Consider the following 14,238-nt stretch of genomic DNA (forward strand, 5'->3'; position numbering starts at 1 on the left):
ACTGTGCTGTCTCCGTTAAACATAAGTTCACAAAGCGCATTCAGTTTTAATACAAACATCAATTGTGAATGAATTATTCGATGTCTTTTTTATTCATTTTCCACGGACTTAGTAAGAAGTTTACAAAATACATGAACTTATGCAGTAAACCATGTCGGCCATACATGTAACAATGATTGAATATATTGGCAGCGAAGGTTTGTTGGCTGTCTCTTCTTGATTTCCTTTTGTCTGAAAACAAAAAATGAACTGAGCGTCAAAAATAGTTTTGGTGTATGGTAGAGAAGGTGGACAAACTTTAGACCCTTTGGTCTTGTATAAATTAGCATAATACATGATAAGGGATGTAGACTTTTTTAATGTGCTTTACCTGGCCAAATGACTGGATTTTGTCCCTTTTAGTTGACATAGTTTTGAAGTAAAGATTATTACATAGAAAATACACGAAATAGGCGACCCTACTCCTGCTAAAGGTCTCTATGATTTTTCTAAGATTATTTCAACAACAATTGAGCATCATCAATTTTTTTATTTTCCCATACATTGCTTATCTCAAACGGACAGAAGTAAATATTATGTAGAGCTGCTTGTATGCTGTATTCTGCTTCATAGAAGTTTTATTTCAGTATTTCTTGTTTGGAGCAAACAGCACGTCTCTTATGTCTGGGGTTCTAGTTGTTATTATGCATGTATATGGGTTTATTTTCTTAGTTATTTCATTTGTACGCTTGATAAACAGAAATAAAAGCAATATTTAGTAACAAAAATAATATTCAGTAATTTCTAATATTTGCGATATTTGAACAGAAGGTAAATTGTGCGTGTTAATGAAATTTACAGATACTTACAGCTCTTTATTTAGAGCAGACGACACACGTGACCCTCTTTCCAGTGACGTAGGGAGGACATGGCAGACTCCCACACACCGTGACCGTGTAGTACAAGAGTTTGCCGTTATTATCTGTTTCACTGGCTAACCTCTCCTCCATCTTGGAGTTCACGCAGATGAATTCCGAGGCAGCATTATGCGCGGGGTACCCTGCCATCAGCCACCCGCTGTACTCCGAGGTCCAGCCACCCGGACAGACAGTCGTCGCCGGAATCATCACGTTGTTGGCACGTGACGATCGACACACGGCACACACAACATCTTTATCTTGGTGACTGTCTTGACTCTCGAACTCCGATCCGTAAAGCCCCGCGTTGTTGGAGTTGGAACTGTCGACCAGGTTTACTCCAGAGAGAGGCAGACACAGGTAGTTGGCTGCTGCCCCGAGGGAAGTATAATGAGAACCCCCGACCTCGCCGGAGTAGACAAGAACAGCAGAGTCTGGACACGAGGAGCTTCCCCAGTTGACAAAGACAGAGGTGGAAGCTTCGGTCAGTCCAGTCTTCGTGACTTGGAGCTCGGCACTCATTTCGGAAACCTTCTGTGAGAGCTGGGTCACGATCGGTACCAGAGGGTCACTGTCGTCCGACCGAACAAACTTTTGGTTGTCGACAGCTTCTCTCGCTATTTCTGGTGTCTGACCCACAGCTTTGCTCTCATTTTCTGTTTTATCGTCTGAAGAGATGACTTTTGATGCTGAGCACACCGTCCTCAGGTGTTCAAAGCTTGTCTGCAAGGACTGCTTCTCCGCCAGCCAATCCTTTCTCTCAGAAACCATATTGTCAAGTAGTTGTGCTTGCGTTCTGACCATGTCCTCTAGACCTCTAACTCTGTTCACAAGACCCTCGATTCTGGTTATGAGTGCAGAATAAATTTCATCCTGCAACATTTGCTGATCAGCAGCTGCTCCAACACAGCCTGTGACAGCTGTGAGTAAGAAAATTGCAGAAAATTTCATGATGGCGTCCGGCGTACCAGGCAAGGCTCTTTGTCTAAAATGTTTCTGCCTGAGGAATCGTTTTGCTTTTTGTAACAACTGAGTAAAAACAATTGTTATCTAGTGGGAGATAAGAAAATAAGGGCAAAGAACAATAACATGGGTATCCAGGTTCTGCTGTCCTCGTCTACTTGGGTCTCATCGGGGGTCTTTTCTTAACTCTACCGGAGCTGCAGCCAACTACCTGTCTGTCCCTCTCTAACTTCACCTTGATAAACATTAGGGTGTACAGGATGTTCACTGGATCCCACTCAAGCTTTTATGAAGCAAGACAGATCTTGAAAGCAAAGTAACCTGCTAAACTCAGGTAGTGCCTACTCTGTGTCAACTTGTATATTGTTTGGGAATTCTAAGAATTTGGGAAGGTAAAGTAGTATATGAAATTTGATTTAGTTACGATTTAGCTACACACGTTTTATTTACAAATGGAATTCATCAAGACTTAAAATAGTGTAGACGCAGTTCCTTAAAAAAAAGCAAGAGCAAACATTCCTGTCCATCTACCAGTAAACGTGTAACGTATAAATCATGACCACAAAAAATAGCGGAGGGCAAAGGTCATGTCCTACTTTCGGCGTGTTGTGACCTGGGAACAGTGAGCCACTCAAACTTAACTGCGGTTGTATGTAGGACCGCGTCTTGTCACTTCTTGGTGTCATGGGCTGATCTTAACCTTATCAGACGAGATTCACTGACCAACTCACCAGGGAGTCCACAAGCATCGTTCAGAAAATGAAGGAGGAAACAAAGGTGCGCATGCCAACTTTGACATCCAGAAAACAGGAGAAAACACGGGGTCTCGCTTTTTCTTCTTCTGTCTTTTTTATTCCGTAATGAAGGCGCCTCTCCTGGTACGACAGGTCGAGTGGTCCCCAAATACTTTGTAAGACAGATGTCGGGGGAACCGAACCTGTTTCCAAGGCGCCCGTCATATTATGTTTACAAACTGTATGCAGTAGCAATACAAACGTCAGTTGTTGCGAAGTGGTTGAATTTCTCATTTTTCTCGGATAAAACACGATTCTCTAACGAACGACACACACATGCGCAGGGTTGTATTGATGTCGACCACACAAGTTGGCATGGTGTTGGCAAAGACTATTTTCGAATGTTATACTTTGTATTTCTTTCATCTGAGAAACAAAAACTGAAAATCACTAACAGTGAATAGATTTATCACCATACTTGTCTCTTCTTGTATTAATCACAAAACAAAAAGTTAGCGGCAACAATAAAAAGAGTATTTCAACATCTTCGTTACCTCACCTAATTCTTAGTATTCCCAAACAATACACAACACTAGTTCACACAGAGTAGGCATCACATTAGTTAACCAAGTTATTTTGCTTTCATTATCGATCATGTTTAATATAAGACAGTTAAATCTTGTCAGCTTTCTCCTTGGAGCGAATAACACATCCATTTTTTGAGAATTTAGTTATTATTTATATTGTCTGTAATTTGCGTGTACTAACATTATCTGATGTCTTGACAACGGGTACTAATATAATAATATTAAAAATATCCAGCAATTAAAGTACAAAAATATGTTAGTATTTACTTGTTAGTATTTACAAATAATTTTCATCAACGCCGAGCGTCGTTGACTTACAGGTTCCTACTTGGAGCAGACGACACACGTGACCCTCTTTCCATTAACGTAAGGAGGACATGGCAGGCTCCCACACAAGGTGCCTGTGTAGAGCAAGAGTTTCCCGTCTAAATTTTCATTGCTGGCTATTCGCTCCTCCATCAAGAAGTCTACACAGATGAATTCGGAGGCAGCATTGTGAGGGGGATAGCCTGCCATCAGCCACCCGCTGTACTCCGAGGTCCAGCCACTCGGACAGACAGTGTCGCCGGGATCATCACATTATTGGCGCGTGACGATCGACACACGGCACATACAGGATCTTTATCGTGGTGTTCGTCAGCTGTCTCGTACTCTCCTCCGTAAAGCTGAGCGTCGTTGCTTACCGAGATGTCCATCAAGGTGAGGTTAGAGAGGGGCAGACACAGGTAGTTGGCTGCCGCCCCAGAGGTGGTGTAATGAGACCCTCCGACTTCACCGGAGTACACGAGAACAGACGAGGCTGGACACGTGGAGCTTCCCCAGCGAACAAAGACGGAAGTGGAAGCCTCGGCGACCTCGTTCTTCAGCTCTCGATGACCGGCGATGACTTCGTCCTTCAGGGCCTGCAGACCGGCATTCACTTCGTTGACCTTTTCTGTGAGCTGAGTGACAACCGGCACTAGAGGATCGCTGTCATCTGATCGAAGAAAGACAGTGTGCTTGTGTGTTTCTCTTGTTGATTCTAGTGACTGACCTGCATCATTCTTGTCATTTCCTGTGCTGTCTCGCTGAACATTTACAGCAGTTGATAAACACAACGACTGGAGATGCTGGACACTGACCTCCAAGGACTGCTTCTCTGCCAGCCACAGCTGTCTCTCAGATTTCACATGGTCAACAGCTTCTACTTGATTAACAAACATATCCTCTAAACGCTGCATTCTATTTTCCAAACTTTTTATACTCTGAACGAGGGCAGCATAACTCCCATCTTTCATCTGTCTCTCAGAAACCATGTTTTCAATAAGTTTTGCTTGAGTTCTAATCACGTCCTCTAGGCCGTCTATTCTGTCTAGTAGTGCAGTGTAGCTACCATCTTGAGGTGAGTGGTCCACAGCTGCCACAAAACGGCCTGCTACAGCTGTGAGCAAGAAAATTGCAGACAATGTCATTACTGCGTCCGGCGTTTCCCGTAAGGTTTTCTGAAATGTTCCTGTCTGAAGAATCTTCGTACTCTGCCACAACTGAGAAAAAAGCAATGTGCTGTCCAAGGAGAGATTAGAAAACAAGGTCAAGGAACAACTACTATGCACGCCCTTATACTGTGTATATATATATATGTATGTGTAGGGGGGGGGGGGTTGTCTATGATCTCTTCTAGTTTTATCGTCATCAATCTGTGAAGCTACAGAAACGGAGGAACAGCAAACGATCATATTGATATTGTACTACGTTGACTCGGGTGATCTCCCTTTTTCTAACTGATCAAAGACTTTCTACATCGTACTCTTCACGCTGCTCTCCACTTGGCTTCATGTTCTTACTGCATTCTTCCCAAGAGAAATTTTGTGTTGCTGTATAATGTGCTGGTGTGTCACATCATCGCTTTATCTTCTTATTTTATTTCTTCGTTGGACTTCCTGTGCAGTGCACTTCATTGTCTTCTTAACAGAAAAGCACATTATACAAGTGTACTCTTATTACTGTCAAGCCTCATACAGGAACAATATCAACGGAAATAGAGTTACAGAATACCTTTTATAATACTTTATTGTCTATTTTCAGCTATCTTTGCCGAACTATCGTGTTAGCCTTTAAAGTTACATTGGTAACCATTGTTCGTCCTTTGTTATTTCTCTCTAATTCTCTCTACTGTTCCCATTACGATCATCTTTTCAAGTGCATATGCATATTGATTTATGTCCATACAAGTTCAGTCTAGAAAAAAAGGTCGTCCCCCTAACCCTTCCAGGTCGTTGGAGAGTGATGTGTTAGAGACCTCACTTTTTTCTTGGCCAGGTATGTGAGGGCGGTGCCTGTCCCCTCTCCCTCAAACTTTAGTATACTTTTTACCCTGACCAGTTTTTCTCGGCGCTAAAACATTTGTCTAGTTCCTTTTCGTATTTCATAGTAATGTCTTCAATATCATCATACTAGAAAGTTATTTGTGAATTATAATGCTTAGACTAATTCTCACATAAGGTTTCAAGAAACTTTCCCTTCACTGTAAGTTTAGGTCACACACGCACACACACACGCACGACACACAACTTTCCTTTAAGGTTAGACAACAGATTGTTTCTTTCTTTCCTTATCTCATCCTTGATAGCAAAGAGTCGATGCTCAGAACCCAGCTACAGACCTGAAAAACCCCATTTAAAGAGAAGAAGAGTGAGAGATACACCATACGTTACAATGAGTCTGGCTGTCCTTTTCTTACTGACCGCCGCAATAGTCTGTGTTCTGGCAGGTGTCGAACAGCAGAGACTCCATGATGAGGGCTATGCTAATTTGGAGGAGAAAATAGACGATATTGTGGATCAAATGAAGGAACTAAAAGATATCGTCAAAACGCATAAACTGGTCATCAGTAAAATGAAGGTTCTAGAAGAGACGGTCAAAAGGCAAGCAGAGCTCATTGAAAGTATTCTTTCTGAGAAACAGCAGCGGGTGGCAGAGAAACAGTCCCTGAAGACAAGTGTCAAAAGCCATCAAACGTTGTTCCCGCCAGCGGATGACATATTTTCAACAGACGGTCTTGTATATGAGAAAGATGCTGTGCATCAGTCACCACAACTGGGAGAAGAAATTCTTGGCAGTGAGAAACAAAAGCCTGGTGTCTTTGTTAGGTCTGATGACAGCGACCCTCTGTTACCAGTGGTGACTCAGTTGACACAAAAGGTTAGCGAAGTCAGTGCCGGTCTGCAGGCTCTGAAGGACGAGGTAGATACCAATTTACAGGCTCTGAGAAACGAAGTCCGTGCAGGTCAGCGAGAATTGAAAACCGAGGTTTCCGAAGCTTCCACTTCAGTCTTTGTACGGTGGGGAAGCTCCTCGTGTCCAGAATCTGCTGTCCTCGTCTACTCTGGTGAAGTGGGAGGGTCTAGTATTATGGCCACAGGAGCAGCAGTCAACTACCTGTGTCTGCCCCTCTCTAACCTCACCTTGACGGATACCCGTGTGCAATTCGCTGCGCAGCTTTACGGAGCTGAGTACCAGACTGAAGATGGTCACCATAATAAAGACGCCTTGTGTGCGGTGTGTCGATCGTCACGTGCCACTAACGTGATGATTCCGGCGACGACTGTCTGTCCGGCTGGCTGGACCTCAGACTACAGCGGGTGGCTGATGGCAGGATGGATCGGACACAACGCTGCCTCTGAATTCATCTGCGTGGACTCCAATATGGAGGAGAGGATAGCCAGTGAGCAAGATAATGATGGTAAACTCTTATACTACACAACAACTCTTTGTGGGAGCTTGCCATGTCCTCCTTACGTTACCGGAAAGAGAGTGTCCTGTGTTGTCTGCTCCAAATAGTAAGCTGTGAGTATTCGGCACTCAGTTTCATTATTTTTACTATTAAAATGTTTCTTCTTTTAAAATATTGTAAATATCAAACAATTCTACTGAAAGTAAATGGCTGAAAGCCTTTAGAGGACTCGCAAATGATTTTTATTGTAGTTTCTAAAACAAAAACCAAGACATAGCATCAAAACAAAGTGACAGTTAACTTTCCCAAAGATTACTCTGTTCATCTTTGTTTGTGTATTGCTTGGATGTAAAATTACTGTTGGAAAATTCATTGTTAACAATACATCCAGATCACCTCTCACATCTAAAAAATCATTGGTCTCGCTGTAATTAGTTCGGAAAACACTAACCAATCACTTCCGAGCTTACTTTTTGGCGCCGATGTTGACTGGCATTTTTGCTCTAGAGTCTTTCCATGATAATATTTTTTTTGACAGGACCAGCCTCTGGGATCAGTCCACTGCATAAATCAAACACTAACACTGTTGATGTTCATATTTTGTTTCCAGATAAATGCAAGAACAGACGGTTGACAAAAGCTCGCTACCAACTGCGTTGAATCAATTTTAAATGTATGGCCGACATTGTTAATTACAATACTGAACACATTCAAGCAGTCTGTGAAAATAAGTTTATCAGTGAAAAATCAAAAGAACGAACAATGTAACAATAAAAGTTCGCTTATATATATATTGGTATTGTTGCTGTATGAGGTTGGTGAATATAAAAAGGAAATAAAACAAGGTTCCATTGCTAAATAGACGTATGAGCAGAGTACTTTAAGTGATTAAGTGTCTAGAATGAACACACCTTTCTCTAGCCACAGCAGCCTCAGAGCGCGTTACAAATAAGAGTTCACTGGTATAGCGTCAAAAGGACAAGCACAGGAATATCAAATAAGAGTCCACTTCAAAACATGAAGATGAAGCGATGATGTGAGAACAGCACACAGTGGCGATAGGCCAGTTTCTCTTGGGAAGAATGCAGTAAGAAGATGAAGCCAGGAGGAGATCAGCGTGAAGAGTAGCACATAGAAAAATGTCATCTTCAGCCAGTTAGCAAAAGAGAGGTCACCCCCAGTCAACTTCAGACTGGATATCAATTAAATATCAATATAATCGTTTGTTGTTCCATCATTTCATCAAGGAATCCAAGTAGACGACGTCATCTTCAGTTACATATATATTATTATATATTATAATATATTATTATATATTATTATTATGTATATTGTCTTCGCGTTGGATTAAGAAAAATGCTTCATGTTTATATGTCACAAAACAATACCAGAATCGTTTTATAATACTTTATTGTCTATTTTCAGCGATCTTTGCCGAGCCCTCGTGTTAGTCTTTAAAGTTAACTCCTCTGTGGTTGTTTCAATATGAGACCTTGTCTTTTTGCTATTTACCTCCACAAACCTGACAATGTTGTTATACGAGCGGCTATTGTTCGGAATTTTTGAATTTTGAACTGATGAAATAATCAGGTTTCATACAACACAAACTTGAGTAGTTATTGTCTGTGAATGGAGCGGGTAATGAGGGTCGACTGTCACTTCTGATATTTCTTTGATCTGAAACAAAAACTAAACATCAGCAAGAAATGTTGTCTGGTGAATGCAGTGGAGCGATTTCAGATGATGGTCTTGTAAAAATCACAAATTAGATATTAATGTACAGCAAAAAAGTCAAGCTTTAGTGTAAAATATTTTATACTTCTACCAAGAAGGGAATTAATGATACTTTGGTGGATGTAGGGCTTATGTAGATCCCCATAGTATAGGAGAGAGAGATGGGAAATGTAACTGTGTTTTATCTCTGTGGAGAAACAGCACTGCCAAACTTTTTTGCCATTGTTGACATATCAACAGATGTGTCCGGACCTGTTTGTGTCGTGAGTAGAACTCAGGATAATCTCAGAAGTATGTGGCCCATTCTTGCAGTTTCTGAGTCACAACCTCAAGCGGTAAACATTTGATTTCAATAGGCAGCTTTAGAAATAAACATTTAAATGTATCTGCAATACTTCAACAAAATATGGTCCTTATATTTCAACAATAAACTGAATAAATTCTTACGGTTTCTATTTGGAGCAGACGACACATTAACCTTCTTCCCGTTGACATAGGGAGGACAAGGCAGGCTCCCACACGGTGACAGTGTAGTACAACAGCTTCCCGTTGTCGTTTCGCTCACTGCCGATCCTCTCCTCCATCTTGGAGTCCACACAGATGAATTCAGAGGCAGCGTTGTGTCCGGTCCATCCTGCCATCAGCCACCCGCTGTACTCCGAGGTCCAGCCAGCCGGACAGACCGTCTTCGCCGGGATCATCACATTGGTGGCGTGCGACGATCGACACACAGCGCACACAGGATCCTTTTCTTGGTGTGCATCTTGGCTTTCATACTCCCCTCCATACAGCTGTGCGTAGTAGGTGGTAGAAATGTCAGCCAGGGTGAGGTCAGTGAGGGGCAGACACAGGTAGTTGACTGCCGCTCCTGTCGTGTCATAAAAAGATCCTCCGATTTCGCCGGAGTAGACGAGAACAGCAGAGCTTGTACACGTGGAACTTCCCCAGTGGACGTAGACAGACGTGGAAGCCTCGACAACTTCATTCTTCACACAGTCTGCAGGCCGCACTGACTTCGTTAACCCTTTCGTCAACTGAGTCACGACCGCACCAGAGGGTCGCTGTCGTCTGACCGAACAAAGACAGCACGCGCGTGGGTTGACGCTGTCTCTCGCCAGACTCACAGCCTCGTTTCCATCTGTTGTGCTTTTTTCTAGAAAGACATCATTAAATGAGCACAGTGTCTCCAGGCGTTCAACTCTTATCTGCAAGGACTCCTTCTCTGCAAGCCACTGTTGTTTTTCAGAAAGAAATATCTGACCCTGACTTCTGACCAAGTCCTCCAGACTTTGTATTCTCTCCAAGAGACTTTCTACTGTAGCCACGAGTGCTGTGTGACTTCCATCCTGGAGTCCTTGCTGATCCTGTGCTGCCAGGACACACCCTGCTACAGTCGTGAGTAAGAAAATAGCAGAGAGCATCGCTGTGGTCTGTCCTCTACTGTTTCTTTATGAGAAATAGTTGGACTTGCAGCTCTGACAGTCACGGAGATAAGGCTGTCTAGAGAAAGATAAGACGATAAGTGTAGGGACATGAGAGAACTGCTGTAAAAATCATTTCACCTCGCTTTGAATAATGCAGTGTGTTTGATGCACTTACAACTGTCTCTCTGTTCTCTCCTATGCCAAGGCCACATTACCAGTAAAGAAGTACTAAGAAGGGCAAGAAGATAAATTAGTTACACACAGAATGACATACACTTTCTTATCTTACGACAGATACTTTCGTTTGAATTATTAAACGGCACAAAGTCTCGGTTCCTTTTGTCTAAACCTATCTAAAGAGAAAGAGACAGTCACAGCTGTTATGCTTTCATGATGTGGCCAGTAGTTTTACGGACAGCTGTAACAGGAACTGTCATGGCAGCTGTGGAACAGCAAAAGCTTACATATGGAAGCTGCTGTGGTCTCGCTGATAAAATGGAGAGTCTGGAAGACATGGTCAGAAAGTAAGCACGAGTCACGGAAATTGTGGTTTCTATTCTTCATCTGCAGGAAGATGTTGAACATCTGGATACACTGTCACCTTCTGTGAAAGCTTCCTTCACAACTGACGGAGCAGCAACCGAAGATGCTGGCCAGCCGTCAACAGCGAGCAAACAAAAAAAAATGTTTGTCCGATCGGATGACACCAACCCTTTGATCCCGATGTGTGTGCGTGCGTGAGTGCGTGCACGCGTGTAATTATATGCATAATGAATGTTTTCCTATTCTGTAACAGGCGATGTATGAGAGAGGTGAATGCTTTGAGTTCCTAGGTGCCAGCAGGGGTCAGGTTGCCTGGAAACGTCACTTCAGACAATATTATCAGATAAATTTAAAGTCTTTGTGTTCGTTTGGTTTTCTTTATCTACTATTAGGCATGTGTGTGTGTGAGAGAGAGAGAGACAGTACTTTTTAGCGGAATGATCAAGAAGCTGTAGCCACTGGCAGCATCACTTCCAGAACACATTCACTGTAAAACAAGTTAGTAGGCAGTTTGTTCAGTCTACCTGCGCCTGACTTGCCCAACAAGTGCATGCATGTGCGTGTGTATGTGTGCTTGTGTGAGACGAGGCTATTTATGACAGGTATTAATAGTGTAGATCACTGTAGAAGCGTAGAACCATTGTTCCTTCATCTACTATAGCTATATTAAGACCTTCTCATCTACTTAATATACGCAACACGAGTAGGATCACAAAACTATCAGCGATAAGATATTGCTGGAGTTCTTTTTTTATTGTCCGCTGATGAGATAGATTATCACAAACTGCAAGTTGTTGATGGCTGTAGTAGCAAGCTTCTGGCCATTAGGTAACTGCGTTTTTCGATTGAAATAAAAATAGAGCACCATGCTTACATATTACTAATAAAATAATGCATCGGAGTCTGTGTGTGATTGGTGATTGTCGAGAAAGCGGCAGTCGTTGTTAGATCTGCTTGCTCGTGCAATGTCGTTGACAAAATAAATGTTTCTTGTTCTTGTCAAATCTTACGAAATAAGTAGTAAACTGTTTAAAAATATGTGTCAATATTACGCTTGTTATTGAGCAGACGACACAATTACATTCTTGTCGTGAGTGTAAGGACTTACATGGCAAGCTTCCGCACACTGTGACTGTGTGAACAGCAGCTTTCATCATCATCTTACCACTGCATCCTCGCCCCATCGTTCCGTCCACGCAGACGAACTCAGATGCCCCAGCATCGTATGAATATCCACCCATCAGCCACCCCTGTACTCCATGGTTCAGCCAAGCGGACAGTCACTTCTCGCCGGGATCATCACAGTAGTGGCGTGTGTGGATTTGACAACCGTACATATCGCATCTTATCGTGATGCTGGTCTTGGGTTTCGTACTCTCCCCCAAACAGATAAGCGTTTTTATTTCTCCTTCTGCTGCCAAAGCCAAGTAGACAGGGCAAGCACAGGTAGTTGGCTGCTCCTCCAGTTTCGTCATATCTGGATCCCCGATTGATGCCAGAGTAGACGACAACAGCAGTAGCTGGACATTTGGAGCTTCCTCCCACCGCACATAGAGAGAAGATGAAGAGCTGGCAACCTTGTTTCTCAGATCCTGAAGGTCCGCATGAAATTCGCTCTTTAAAGACTGAATATTGGTGTTGCCTTCGCCTGTCAGACTCTCCAATTTCGTTCTAACTTCATTTTTCATAGCCTGAAGATCGGCGCTGAATTCGTTCACCCTTTGTGTCAGTTGAGTCAGAACAGGCTCCAGAGGATCGGTGTCGTCCGACCGAACGAGGACAACGTGCTTTTGTGTTTGACTGGAAGCATCTTCTGGTGACGGACCTCCCGCCTCGTTTTCAATGGCATTCTCGCCACCGGGGAAAATGACATCCGAGGGCGAGCACAGGGCCTCCAGACTCTTGACTCTTATATGTAAGGACTGCTTCTCAGAAACAATAGTTTCAATAAGCTGCACCTGTTTTGTAGTGATCTCCTCTAGAGCCTGTATCCTGCTTACGAGTACAGTGTAACTGTCGTCCTGCATCACTTGCTGGCCAGCAGCTGCCCCAACACAGCCTGCTACAACAATGAGTAAGAAAGTGGAAGACAATGTCATGATGGCCTCCGGTGTTTGTCGCAATAGCTGGGCTGTGAGACACATCCAAGTAAATAGAGTTTTGTTATCTAGTTTATGCAGGCCTGACGAGAGGGGGGGACAGGGGGGTCTGTGTACCCGGGCCCGCGGCTGTCAAGGGGGCCCGGTCTTGGTCAGTGGTTTTTTTTTTATACATTATATACTGGGAAATTAATTTACGATTACAAGTACAAGGGGCCCGGAGAGGTCTGTCCCAAGGCCCGGGCTGGCTCTCGGCGGCCCTGAGTTTATGATAAGAGAAAAGGTGGGAAATGAGAACCAATGTAAACACCTTCCAGCTGCACAGGTGTGTTGATATGTGTGTGTGATTCAATCTCTTCACGACTTTCCAAAGCTTTCGGCCAATGACAAAGCTATTTGATAATGTTTTCCTCCAAACTATCACTGTAAACTGATGGCAAGATTTCAGACCGGAAATTGAGTGCTAAGGGTAGGAAGGTTTTGTTGTCCGCTGTGAAATGTCTATTTTCTAACAAATCGAGAATCTACACCTTGCGGCCTTTTACGAAGGAAAATAATACTATATTGGCATGAAAGTTACCATGTTATTTTGTCTAGAATATATTCCAGGTCATTTCTGCCTAAGTTTTATTTGTTGTTGCCTCAGTAGGAGTCTCTCGATCACCGATAAAAAAATTTAATATCTTGCAGATGTATGACTTCCATGACTCGCACCTGCTTCCTTGCCATGTCCTACAAGATTTTTTGTTCCTTCGGGGATCGGAGATAAGCTTTTGTTGATCCAACGCAGTCAGGACACGCTCTGTTACAAATTTCATATAAACACTGCCTAATAGTCACGCTGACTTAGACTACTAAAAGTTTATACATTTGAAGTACGATGTTTAGGCGTCAAATACTTACGACTATTTGGAGCAGACGACACACGTGACCCTCTTCCCGCCAACGTAAGGAGGACATGGGAGGCTCCCACACACGGTGGACGTGTGGAACAACAGTTTACCATTATTATTTACCCCACTGCCTTGGCGCTCTTCCTTTTGAAAGTTTACACAAATGAATTCGGAGGCAGACTCCAGATCGTAATATCCTGTCATCAGCCATCCACTGTACTCCGAGGTCCAGCCATCGGGACAGACAGTCGACGCCGGGATCATGACATTAGTGGCACGTGACGATCGACATACGGCACATAGAGGATCTTTATCTCCATGTATGTCTTCTGTTTGGTACTCTCCACCATAAAGATGCGCAGTGTGGTAGTTCGTGTAGTCAAACAAGGTAATGTTAGAGAGGGGCAGGCACAGGTAGTTGGCTGCTCCTCCGGTTTCATTGTAGTTGGACCCTCCGACAACACCGGAGTAGACGAGAGCAGAGGAGCCTGGACACGTGGAGCTTCCCCAATGCACGAAGACAGACGTGGAAGCTTCAGTCACCTCGGTTTTGAGAGCCTGTAGACTGGCACTGACTTCGTTAACCCTTTCTGTCAACTGAGTCACAACCGGTATCAAAGGGTCGTTGACATCCGACCGAACAAAGACTGCGT

General features: G+C 43.3%; 2 protein-coding genes across 2 annotated transcripts; one reads left to right on the forward strand and one right to left on the reverse strand.

The window, feature by feature from the left end:
• Positions 1-62: 62 nt before the first annotated feature.
• On the reverse strand, positions 63-2,201 carry LOC112564370. Its single transcript, XM_025239138.1, has 2 exons — positions 849-2,201; positions 63-231 (listed from the first exon to the last, which is right to left on the reverse strand). The coding sequence occupies exon 1, from the start codon at positions 1,845-1,847 to the stop codon at positions 855-857; it is 993 nt and encodes a 330-aa protein (XP_025094923.1). The 5' UTR covers positions 1,848-2,201; the 3' UTR covers positions 63-231; positions 849-854.
• A 3,586-nt stretch (positions 2,202-5,787) lies between these two features.
• Positions 5,788-8,682, forward strand: LOC112564365. The gene is made up of 2 exons (XM_025239132.1): positions 5,788-7,005; positions 7,503-8,682. Exon 1 carries the CDS (start codon positions 5,875-5,877, stop codon positions 6,997-6,999), a length of 1,125 nt encoding a protein of 374 aa, XP_025094917.1. The 5' UTR covers positions 5,788-5,874; the 3' UTR covers positions 7,000-7,005; positions 7,503-8,682.
• Positions 8,683-14,238: the final 5,556 nt, after the last annotated feature.

Source organism: Pomacea canaliculata, linkage group LG5 (assembly GCF_003073045.1).
Source record: "Pomacea canaliculata isolate SZHN2017 linkage group LG5, ASM307304v1, whole genome shotgun sequence".
NCBI classification, from domain to species: domain Eukaryota; kingdom Metazoa; phylum Mollusca; class Gastropoda; order Architaenioglossa; family Ampullariidae; genus Pomacea; species Pomacea canaliculata.

Bases quoted from the DNA above. Each gene is read 5' to 3' on its own strand.
- LOC112564370 (XM_025239138.1), bottom strand. From the start codon at position 1,847: ATGAAATTTTCTGCAATTTTCTTACTCACAGCTGTCACAGGCTGTGTT.
- LOC112564365 (XM_025239132.1), top strand. From the start codon at position 5,875: ATGAGTCTGGCTGTCCTTTTCTTACTGACCGCCGCAATAGTCTGTGTT.